The sequence below is a fragment of the Phocoena sinus genome, chromosome 7, assembly GCF_008692025.1.
Source record: "Phocoena sinus isolate mPhoSin1 chromosome 7, mPhoSin1.pri, whole genome shotgun sequence".
In the NCBI taxonomy this organism is placed as follows: Eukaryota; Metazoa; Chordata; class Mammalia; order Artiodactyla; family Phocoenidae; genus Phocoena; species Phocoena sinus.
This window is the reverse complement of record NC_045769.1, coordinates 28731169-28743720: the sequence shown is the minus strand read 5'-3', so window position 1 is coordinate 28743720 and position 12552 is coordinate 28731169. Positions and strand designations below refer to the sequence as shown.

At 40.1% G+C, this 12552-nt stretch overlaps 1 protein-coding gene and 1 non-coding gene across 4 annotated transcripts in view; both read left to right on the top strand.

The window, feature by feature from the left end:
- CCNYL1 (cyclin Y like 1) overlaps nt 1-4323 on the top strand; it is a 35654-nt gene extending 31331 nt beyond the window's left edge. For all 3 annotated transcript variants that reach the window (XM_032636861.1, XM_032636862.1, XM_032636860.1), the window contains 2 exons: nt 884-1046; nt 2570-4323. In XM_032636861.1, the coding sequence (XP_032492752.1) occupies nt 884-1046; nt 2570-2686 (280 nt within the window). In that variant the 3' untranslated portion in view covers nt 2687-4323. The remainder of the gene's footprint in view (nt 1-883; nt 1047-2569) is intronic.
- Nucleotides 3795-3901, top strand: LOC116757257. The gene has a single exon (XR_004350904.1). It is a non-coding gene; the product is annotated as a U6 spliceosomal RNA (small nuclear RNA).
- Nucleotides 4324-12552: the final 8229 nt, after the last annotated feature.

Below are 12552 nucleotides of genomic sequence, written 5' to 3'. Positions count from 1 at the left end.
TTGAATTCGCCCCCTGTGGGCGTGTGCAGTCTGTCCTGGCACCTGGGGGGGGGGGCGGTAGGTCTGAACATCCTGGGCTGCTCTCCTAACACTGGGGGAAAACAACTGCTCTATCAGAGGTCATATCGTAAAGTGGGTTTAGTCTAGCTGAGACATAATCTTACTGCCTTCCTAAGCTTAAAAAGTGCATCCTGTCCTGTCATGGTGACAACAACTCACCCTAGTAAGGTTAAGGTGAACAGAAACTTGCATTATGTCCTTTGACACAGCCCCATGCATTGTGGCGGGGGTGGGGGGGGGATTCCCTTTCCCATCGAATGTAGCTTATTTTTTTATTTACTTGAGATGAATCCTTGTTGCCTCAAGAGTTTTCCCCCCTCAGAGATAATAGCAGTGGCTCCCGATGGATCCATTTGTTGCCGTGGTGATGTGCCCACTCCTTTTGTTGGCTCGCCTCTACTTCAATAAGCCCCTTCCTGTCATCAGCCCGGTGAAAATGTCTGCAAGTTCTTCAGAGCTAATAAACAGCATACATCATTCCTTTCATCTGATCACTATAGCGGGGCCTTGTGAGTGAGTGTGGAGCATGAATCGTACAGCTGCACTAATGGAACTCTGAAGAATGAGCCCCTGAGTCAGCAGCATGAGTACATAAGAGGGCCATAACCTCTTCCCCCTTGTCCCAAACTCAAAGTGCTGGGACACAGAAAGGACCACAAATAGCTGTACCTTGTTTGAACATTAGGGTATTAATCCAGCTGGGTAGCCATTATTTGTTTCAAAACAGTATTTAGAGCCATCCTAGTAGCTCAGAATGGTATTTTTGAAGATAGCCCAGTTGACTAAAATTGTCCTGTGTTGGTTTTGTCTTCTCCTCCCCCAGGAATGAGATGGAAAGGCACTTCCTGGAGCTACTTCAGTTTAATATTAATGTTCCCGCCAGTGTGTATGCCAAATACTACTTTGACCTTCGCTCCTTAGCAGATGACAACAACCTGAATTTTCTATTCACTCCTCTTAGCAAAGAAAGAGCACAGAACTTAGAGGTAAGGCTGTGAAATCACTACCTGGGGTTTTCTGTCAGCCACCGAAGCCACATCTGTAGCTAAATTATATTAAGCAGTGATTAGGAAAATGGAAAGCTGTTAACAGTTTGAAGAGCTTATTAACCCGTTGGCATCATATTTCCTGTGTCTTTTATGGTTTATACAGGGATCTCGCATTATAAAAAAAAAAATTCTCTTCTGTAACCATAATTCAGAATACTTTAAATCATATTTAATCTGTTCTTAATGGTTTTCCATTTGAACCTCTACACTTAACATAACCATACATGAATAATTTCTTAAAATTGTATCCCTAATCATATGTACCTACATAATCTACTTACCACTCTTAACTGTCTTTTTTTTTAATATATAATTGATGTTTTGGACTATTTCTACTGTCATGATTTTTTAAATAAATAAATTTATTTATTTATGGCTGCATTGGGTCTTCGCTGCTGCACGCGGGCTTTCTCTAGCTGCGGCGAGCGGGGTCTACTCTTCATTGCGGTGCACGGGCTTCTCATTGCAATGGCTGCCCTTGTTGCAGAGCACGGGCTCTAGAGCCCAGGCTCAGTAGTTGTGGCGCACGGGCTTAGTTGCTCCTCGGCATGTGGGATCTTCCCGGACCAGGGCACAAACCCGTGTCCCCCGCATTGGCAGGCGGATTCTTAACCACTGCGCTACCAGGGAAGTCCCTCTTAACTGTTTTTTACTCAGCTTGCAGTTCGTGTGTGTGTGTGTGTGTGTGTGTGTGTATCACAGTTCAGTCCCATGAGTTTATTAGACAAAGCATCGGTGGCTAACCTGAGAGACCTATACTTGGAAGGTATAATGTGGGTTCAGATACTGGATGTAGAAAGTACATGAGTTTTTAATGCAAATGGTAACGTACATGGAACAAAGTAATATTTATGGCTTATGATCTTTGGTGGGTATACAGCAAAATTCACAACTGAAATGAACACATTTAAAATTGATACTTTCTGTGGTACCTTGGTGGTACTTTAGAATAAGATGTTTTTCTACCATAATTTATGTGCAAGTGAAATAGCACCTTTCAGCGCTTCAGCCATTAGACCTCTCCTACCTTCAGCACATACCTACCTCATTAAAATTTTCTTAGAGTATGTAATAACTAATGAAAATTGAATAGAAGTTGAATAGCTGAGTAAACACTGATTTTGCCCAAGTGTATGTCCATTACGTTTAAGGATCAAGTGTGTAGGTAACATGATATTGCTATTAGGAGCCCATCATTAGGAACCCAATTTTTAAGTAACTCCAAGTTATTAGGGCAAGTTATCCCTTGCCCCAGCAATCTAATCATAGCCTTTAAAGGTTACTACCTTAGGGAATTGTCAGTTAGTGTAGATATCAGCTATCCAAAGTAGCAGTAACTGTGAACTATCTAAATGAATGTAGATGTGTGCCTTATCAATGATGCTTTTTTGTTTTTTTAAGGTCCGAACATTTTTTTTCCCCCTAATTGTACCTATGTTCTACCTGATTGACTTTCCTAGGCCATTTCCAGATTGTGTGAAGACAAATACAAAGACTTGTGTAGAGCTGCTATGAGAAGGTCTTTCAGCGCTGATAATTTCATTGGTATTCAGCGCTCCAATGCCATCCTCTCTTAAGGGAGAAGCGAGGGGTTGTAACATCATAAACCCCTCGTAACAAGGACTGGAGAAATATCACCTCTCCTGCTCAGAAACCAGCAAAGTTAGTATTTTCACCTTAAAGAAAGACATTGAATTCAAGAGACTCATGGACAAGCGAAGATTATGCTGTAGGAAAGAACGGGACCTCGTCAACGTAACACACTCTTCTGTCCTTTTTAATGTAAACAGAGTTACAAAAACCACTCCAAAGCTAAAAGCTCCCAGTCCACGCACAAATATCTGCTTACTATGTAGGCCGATAGCTGTGAACTATGTGAGGTTTTTTAATTAATAGTTTAAATTTTTAGACTTTAAAGACACTAACTATATAATTTTTCCTGTTTTTCTTATCTCACTGTCCCATACTGCTGCATATTCCTTTAGAATCAGTGCAGTATTACCATTAAAAAATGCGACTCCTAACAACTCATAAAGCCAAACTTAGGAACAGACTGTTGTAGCATCGTTAGGTTTTGAAGGGTTCTTCCTCCCTACTATATCACTGAAGCTGCTAGTCATTATTGGCAATCAGTTTAAACCAAAAAGCTGCTGAATAACACTTGTCATCCACATTCTTTGCAGGCAGTACTTTTATTAGCATATTAGCATGTGTGGGATCATAAACAGAGAAAGTAGGTTATTTACTTCTATTGGGTCCGTGCTGCATTTCTTGTTAACTATGATGGTGCTTCTGATTTTGTGATGATTTTTCTCTTTGTTACATACTTGTATTAAAGGATATTTTCATAATTCCAGCCAACATGGTGGTCCAGTAATTAACAAGCCGGCAGTGAACTAGAAGGTGTCCCAGAAGTCTCAGTGCAATTGCAAGGCTGAATATAGTGTGCTTGGATACTCCAGAACACTGTTGCAGAAGTATAAATGCTACAGACTGGCAAAACGTCACTTGCAAGTTCAATCGAATTTCTTCTAAACTCATTTAGGTTTGTAAATTTTAAACAAGCATTAAGCTTTTAATATTAATATTTTGTTTCAGCCCCTCTTGAGGATAGCAAACAATGGGCTGAAATAAAAAATTAAGAGCTTAAGGTCAGAATGGCCATCATCAAAAAAATCCAGAAACGTGCTTGCTTCGGCAGCACATATACTAAAATTGGAAAGATACAGAGAAGCTTAGCACGGCCCATGTGCAAGGATGACACGCAAATTCGTGAAGCATTCCATATTAAAAAAATTAAAATCTACAAACTATAAATGGAGAGGGTGTGGAGAAAAGGGAACCCTCTTGCACTGTTGGTGGGAATGTAAATTGATACAGCCACTATGGAGAACAGTTATGGAGGTTCCTTAAAAAACTAAGAACTACCCTACGACCCAGCAGTCCCACTACTGGGCATATACCCTGAGAAAACCATAATTCGAAAAGAGTCATGTACCGCAATGTTCACTGCAGCTCTATTTACAATAGCCAGGACACGGAAGCAACCTAAGTGTCCATTGACAGATGAATGGATAAAGAAGATGTGGCACACATATACAATGGAATATTACTCAGCCATGAAAAAGAAACGAAATTGAGTTAGTTGTAGTGAGGTCATACAGAGTGAAGTAAGTCAGAGAAAAACAAATACCGTATGCTAACACATACATATGGAATCTAAAAAAGAAAAAAAGGTTGTGAAAAACCTAGGGGCAGGACAGGAATAAAGACACAGACATAGAGAATGGACTTGAGAACGCGGGGAGGGGGAAGGGTAAGCTGGGACGGAGTGAGAGAGTGGCATGGACACATATACACTACCAAATGTAAAACAGATAGCTAGTGGGAAGCAGCCGCATAGCACAGGGAGATCAGCTGGGCGCTTTGTGACCACCTAGAGGGGTGGAATAGGGAGGGTGGGAGGGAGATGCAAGAGGGAGGAAATATGGGGATATATGTATACGTACAGCTGATTCACTTTGTTACAAAGCAGAAACTAACACACCACTGTAAAGCAATATTATACTCCAATAAAGATGTTAAAAAAAATGAGTTTAGAAGAAATTCAATTAAACTTTCAAATGATGTTTTGTAAGTTTGTGGCATTTATACTTCTACAAGTTTCAAAGCTTAAAATTGCACTAAGACTTAAGGGGATACCTTGTATCTTCATAGACCTGCCCTCCTCTTTCTAAAGTAGTCCTTTGCAAGGCTGGGCTGCTTACCTGCTTGATCACCTAAGTTTCTTTTTTCTAGATTTGGTAAAGGAATTATGAACAACAGTGTTAATTCACATGTAATAAATTGAAAGGAACTGGACCCTAATAGTAGTGATAGAGTAAGTGATACGAGATAGCTTTTCTATCCTATGTGTTAACCTGGCTGTAGGTGTCTCACTTCAAGTTCTGCTACTTAAGAGGAAACATGTAAACCTTAGGAACCCTTACCTCAGGCTTTAAAAGGCAGGGAGGTCCAGTAATCAGTCTTTTAGGAGATTGGTAACGATGTCACCTAAACTTGAAATATTAAAAAAAAAAAAAGTTAGTGTTCTCAACTATGTGAAATCTTTCTCCTCCTACCTTCTCAAATGTAATCCTAGGAATTTTGCCTGTAAACAAAGCATTTCTGGGCCAGAAATACTTTCTCTCTTTATAGCAAGGCTTCACATTATATTGAGTGCTGCAGGTTCCATCATTTTTAAAGGACAGAGACATAAATGATAAATTACGGTATATAAAATGTTACAATCTACCACCTCAAAAAATATTGTTTATGGAGTTTGGAGCTTCAAGTACTGATTGCAGTTTTATTTTGAAAAGAATGCTACAACTTATGTGGTTTTTCTTCCTCATGTTTATATTAAAAGAAAAGCTAATAAACTCTATTTTAATTAAAATATATGGCTACTGTGTTTGTAACACTTCTCACTATTCACATAACAACTCTGTCTAACTCAAGTGTTTTCAATCAGCTCTGACAGTCGGGCCTTAAAGCATTTTCAAACTAACCATAAGTTGTTTTGACCCCTGCCTTTAGTTAAGATGTAGTCACTTATTTCTTCAGCTTATGCTCTTTTCAACCTGAAGATAATCTAGTACACTTAAAATCACTGGCTACAGTGCTCGGTGGCATAATGCATTAGATGGCATTTTTTAATTGTTATGGTGCCAAGATGGAAATGCACACTGAAAGATAAAAGTAGGTAAATACACAGAGAAAGGAATTACAGGGCTACTGTAGAATCAGAACTTCAGTTGTTTGAGGGCTTCAAGCAATTGAACAGGAAAGAAAATGGAAGAACAGGAAGCAGTAGAATTGCGGTTGCTGTTAAGAGGGTGACTTTTTTTTTTTGCGGTACGCGGGCCTCTCCCTGTTGTGGCCTCTCCCGTTGCGGAGCACAGGCTGCGGATGCGCAGACTGCAGATGCGCAGGCCCAGCGGCCATGGCTCATGGGCCCAGCCGCTCCGTGGCATGTAGGGATCCTCCCGGACTGGGGCACGAACCCGTGTCCCCTGCATCGGCAGGCGGACTCTCAACCACTGTGCCACCAGGGAAGCCCCTAAGAGGGTGACTTTTAAACAAGCCACGTAATTTGACTTTAACATGCTATTTCACTTACATTCAGTTGGAAACATACCAGATTTCTAAAGTTTCTTTTAGACCCTAGCCACTGCACTTGAGCAATGTTCCATCAGTCCTGATAGTATTGCCATGTTTTCATCCACCTTAATTACCTTCCTAAGGTCAGATCTTTAACTTTGTTCTTGTTAAGTTGCTGACTAGGAGAAATCTTATTTAGTACAGAAGGGAAAAAAAATCTATCACAAGTCACTGTTTATATCAATAGTTTGCACCGTGTAATAATATGCCAGTTACTAAGCAGAAATGCTGACGTATCTCGAGTGGTCGAAGGTTTAAAACAAAAAAAATTGGGGGTAGGAACATTGGACATGACTGTAGCTTCAAGAACAAGTTGGTAGAATAAGGAGAATCACTAAAAATTGCTTTTTCCCTTCCAGCTTTAATTCTAGAGGCAATACAGTCATTTTAATAAATGGGAAATTGAGGCAAATTAAGGTAAAAATTTAAACATCACTGAAAGTAGGTTCTCTGACAAATATGGGGCATGGAAACTAGTTACTAATAGGGTGGCAACTATGGCATTTTTTCCCAGGATTTTATACCTAGGAAGGGTTTGTTCCCTAAAGTAGTAAGACTATAAAAGAATATCTGACTACCTGAACTCAAATTTTATTTTTTCCCTTTTTAAAAAAATTTTTTTTTCTCTAGTGGAATACTGACACCTGTGCAATTTTAACTCTGGTATATCGTGAACTGAACTTTATTCTTTACAAGGAAAAGACAAGATGTTTGAAATGTATGTTTGAACCAAATTAAATTGCCGTTTTTGTATGTTAAATTCATATGGTTGACCCCAAGACAACTTCTTAGGGCCCAGTGTTTCTGGTTAAGAGAAATTTTTTCCACCCTGTGTCAGATCCCATCATGACCCTATTCTTTGACATTTACTCCTAATGTACCCTGTATGCCCATTATGGAAATTCAACAGCACTAAATCCTAGTTTTACAACGGGTCAAGTTTCATTTCTTAGTTTTCCCATTCTATAAAATATACCATTCCTTGATTTTTGAAAAATGCTGAAGCCAGTATTTACTGGAAAACAATTCACTCTGTATTCAGGTTATGCAATGTTTTCGAAAATGTTTACCTATAGCGTGTAGGTTAGCTAAAATGTTTCATCACCCAAGCCTTCTCTCTAACCACATGTAAAATGACTACGACTGTTCCCTCACCCAGAAGCCGCATTCTTGAGTATAGAGCTATTTGGTAAAGCACTGGACAGCTGGTAGGGGCTCTCCCAGAGGTAAGTGCTAATTTCTATGCAGAATCTGTAGATTACACCCAGCATCTATCAATCAAGTTAAGGATTAGATCACCTAAAATCTTAACTGTTAGCCACTTACCAACCTGGCCAGCCTGATACCTTGCCAGCAAGAATACAAAAGATCTAGGAGCCCTTCAGAGACACCTGGTCCCTTGTACACAGGTGCAACCTGTTTGGCCTCTGAGGCAATTTCCACTAGTCCATTTTAAATGGGTTTGGCAGATGAGATAACATGCACTTCATGTGAAACAAATGTTATGAATACCAGTTTATGGTTTAGGGTCTCTAACATGCAGAAAGAACCAGGAAAGTGAAGTAGCACAGAAATTAGAAATCCAGAGTCAAATGGAAAGAGGTTAATGTTCTTTAAAAAAAAAAAAAAGGGAACAGGTTAGGTGATGACTAACTGCTGTGAGGGCAGCTAAGTAATTTGAATGTGATTAGAGACAGCCTCAGAATCTAAGGTCCTCAAGAATATGTCGACCTCTACTTCAAGACCTCAAATTACTCTGCTAGCTTTTTCTTACAACATCTATTCCTTCATCTTACCATTCTCAATTCTACTGACCTTTACTTCTAGCTCCCCAGATGGTGGCCCTTTATCTCCTCACTGGGGGAACCGACTCTTCCAAACACAGGGCGTCAGTGTTTCGTCCACCTCCCGCTGCACTCTCTCAAGGAGGTCATCTCAGCTTCACCCTTTGACTTTCTGCTCGTGTCCAATGTGGCAGTGCTTGATGTTGGTTACTACTATGACCCATTTCTAAAACATTATCACCAGGTTCCAGGAAATACAGGATTTATATGTCTCACAGGCTAACTGGCCCCTGGTAATCCCCTTTAATCAACTACTTGAGCCCTCCTGTGTTCCCACAAAGTAGTTGTTCCCAATTTGCTGCACTCACTCCCCTGATCTGCCCACAACCCTAGATGTATCTCCTCAGGCTAGGCAGCAACCCCACCTTCCGAACTCCAAAACTCATTTCATCTGGCATTAGGAATAGATGCCTCACTTCTTAAGGTAACCCCTCTCTCATCTAAGGGAGAGGATTCAATCCTGACTCTTCAAGTCAAATTTCTATATCCAACACCACCACCACCAGGATGGTGGTGAGGATGGGGCAATTTGACCTTCCTCAGCCCTTGACATATCCTAGTGTTTCTCAAGATGTGGTCTCCAGACCACACCTGCCTCTCATGGGCTGAAAGTCCCTGTAAGAAATGAAGCTTCTCTAAATGCAATGTGGAATCCTAGAACAGATAAAGAACATCAGTGGAAAATCTGGTGAAATCCAAATGAAGTCTGGAGTTAACAGGAGAGCGTTAATGTTGACTTCTTAGTTTAACAAATGTGCTATGATAATACGTTAATATTAGGGCAAAATGGATATATCTTTGCCACTTTTCTGTAAGCCTAAAATAATTCTACAAGTTTACTAAAACAGAAGAAAAAGACCTAATTCTCGGATCCCAAATTAATCTCAATTCCTGGAGCTGAAGCCTGGGAATCTACATTTCTAATAGGAACCCCAAATGATTCTTATGCAGACACAAATTTGAAACCTAGTCTTTCAATTCCCTTTCCATGCCATGCCTGAATGGCTGCTTCCTCCTCGTTTTACTTACCTTAACCTGATTTAATCTTTTAGATCCTCTCAACCCTAAAATATAAGTACTATCATTATCCCCCTTTCACAGATGAGAAAGTACTAAGATGAAGTACACAAATGAAGTACTAAGAGCTTAAGTAATTTGTTCGGGATCAACAGCCCATGAATGATGGAGCTGGGGGTTGAATCCCTAATCGGTCTAGCTCCCAAGTCTATGCACAGAACCATTCTACTTCCGCTCATTCTGTTGCACGTAAGAGCTCTGTAACTAACTCACTAAAAGAAGCATTATTACCTATTTCTCCAACTTCCTAAGTCCAACAGTGCCCCCCTTTCCCACTGGGGGGAATGAACAATGAGAAAGCATTGGGAAGATGTGCCAACTAGAGACCTGTATGGGTAAGGCACAGTGGCTCTTGCACCAGGATCCAGCTCAACTGCTGTATTTTCTGTTCTCCCAAATGCCCTAACATGTACCAATCTAATAATGCTCATAGTACTCACTTTGATGCTAAATTAATTATCTCAGGTTTACTAAGCATCTGTCCAGATTGTCAGGGAAGTGCCGACTCTAAATCAATTTACAGTTGGCCCTCCGTATCCACAGGTTCTGCATCAGTGGATTCAACCAACCATGGATTGAAAATATTTAGGGAAAAAAATTTCAGAAAGTTACAGAAAGCAAAATTTGAATTGGCTGCACACCACCAACCATTTGCATTATATTTACAACTACTTAGGATTTGTAGTTGGTATTATAAGTAATCTAGACATGACTTAAAGTATAAAGGAGGGTGCAGGGGAAGATGGGAGGGTTGTGCATAGGTTATATGCAAATACTGCACCGTCTTATATAAGGGACTTGAGCATCCATGGATTTTGGTGTGGGGCAGCACGGGGGGAGGGAGGCTACTGGAACCAATGACCCACAAATACAGAGGGAGAACCATATATCTTCTTATCTTATCTGGGTTCCCTGACTTGTATTTAGACCTTAATACAAAGTTGTGGATCTAACTGCTGAACGATAAAGTTTTGGGGGTTTCTGACTGCAAACCAGACACACACAAGAGCAGCACTTCTATCCAAATTGCTTCAGTACAGAGTATAGATGGAGGGTTGATAAAATAGAACACAATCTCAGGCAATGTCTCTGTCCTTACGTGTATTTTCCTTCATTTCTTCAAGTGAATCATGAAACAATCACAGGATCAGCAGGAGAAACCTATGAAGTATATTCAGGTAAAACATGTTTTCATTAGTTCTCCTTCTGGTGATTGGAATTTCCTTGACTTTATTATCAATAAAAACATTGCCACTTATATTCAAAGTACATCTGAGAAATCTGATCATGAAATTTGAATGCACATACCTCCTTCAGATACTCTTAGAAAACAGTGTCTCTCCATAAAAGCATGAGAAAAATACTTGTACAGCATCTTATTTGCTTTACCATTGCTTTAATGCACTTTAAAATTTATCTACATGAATTGGGAACAAAGAAACAAAAATAGACATTTCTTTGTTTTTCATAAATAACTACTCTCCATATTTGATAAAAATCTCAAAGCATTATTTTAACTTCCCACAAATATAATACATACAATTTTTTTTTTCTGAAATAATAAGATCAGCAAATTAAGTATCTTGACACTAATATAACCACATACAACTGCTTTTCTACTGACTTCCAGGAACAAAACAAAAACAGAAAACTTCTTATCAAGATGCTCTGGGTTTCCTTTTGCTAGTGTTAGGGACCCTGGAATTATAATCATCTGCCAGTAATCATTTTATAGATTCTAGTTGATTGTCTACAAATAAAATACCGCTGGCTCTGCTTTGAGTTCTGGATTTGACATGACACTGACAATACCGCATGGACAGGCACTACACATACACGGAAATCAGAAAAAGTACTGAATGCCCTGGACTCGAACTACTGACTCAGTATGTGCCTCATTTGGCTCAGTAATAAATTCACCTGCACCAAACCCGTATCAAAAGTCACTAAATCTCTCATATATATAATATATATTATTTATATACACACCCACAACACATACATACTATACATACAGTTTGTAACAACATGAAGTAATATCGTCTTCAAATGATGTACCACAGACTGAAATAAATCCTGTAATTGTCATCAAGCTGCTAGAAGCTTTTGAGAGTTCTGAGCCAGGTTACTTACTTTCATCCTGCCTACCCTTCATTCACCCTGCTTTAATGTCTTGGTAGCTTTTGCTTTCAAAACCACCCTCCTCAACCTAGGTGTATTTCTTTCCCAGGATCACTTGATTGGACTTTGGAGGCAAGAAAGGGCACGCAGGGGGAGCAGGAAATCCTCAGCCACTGTACCTCACACCTGCCTAGATTTGTGATGCTCTCTATCCTGTTGGCCACATTCGGTGTTAGAAAGCAGTTATTCAAAGCTTTGTCCCTCCTACCCCCCTTGGTCTTTCTGTAGAGCACAAAAGTGAAAGAAGCCTCTTTAGCAGGGATAGCAGTTCATTAAAATATACAACTACATTTCCTAGCTCTGGGGTTCCCATTCTGTACTTGAGACTGCAGGTCACGGATGCTGTTATTAAGGTGCGGTGTGGGATCCATGAGGTTTTCTCCTGGCAGCCGGTGTCAGGATTAGTGCAGCCCTAGCCCAGGAGGAAACGGCCTAATGAATACCAACTTGGAAACAGTGCTGTCAGCACATTATTTAAGCTTGTACATTGCTCACAATTACACACAACACACACACAGGCTTATCACTGGAAATGACTACGAGAAAACATGACAAAGGTTTGCAAGGATAAACCAATAAGGCACCAAGAATACTTATTTTCAGCCAATTTAGACAACTTCAAAGTGTGAGGTTAAGAATATAAATTAAAACGACTTCCTAAGTCTTGGCAACTGATTTACTGAGAGGTCACATATTAGTTCCTTCTAAATCTTTACCCCCTGAAATCTATGACGGGGGACGTTGCTTACAATTGAACCATGAAGGGGACAGCCCAAAAGCTGTACCTGTGAAACTAAACTGGGCCTTAAATCCTTCCTAAAATCACAGAGCTGGCTGTGAAGAAGTTGCTAAACCAACCCACAACCTTTCATTTTGTAATTGTTTTCATGAGTACGGATTGTTTGCCTAATAAAAATAAAAATCAGAAGAAAACAGCATATGAGATGGAAATAGGGGGCGACCATAAATAGATGGGCTTCTCCGCCCTGGGTAGCAGGAGGGGTGGCTGAGGTAAAACTTGAGGGAAGCAGGTGGGCTTCATCTTTGAGGTAAGGGAGGGGGAGAGCAGCGGTGAAAACAGAGGCTGAAAACAGAGGCAGCTCTGAGAGTTGGCCTGGACCTAGATCTCCAAATGCGTT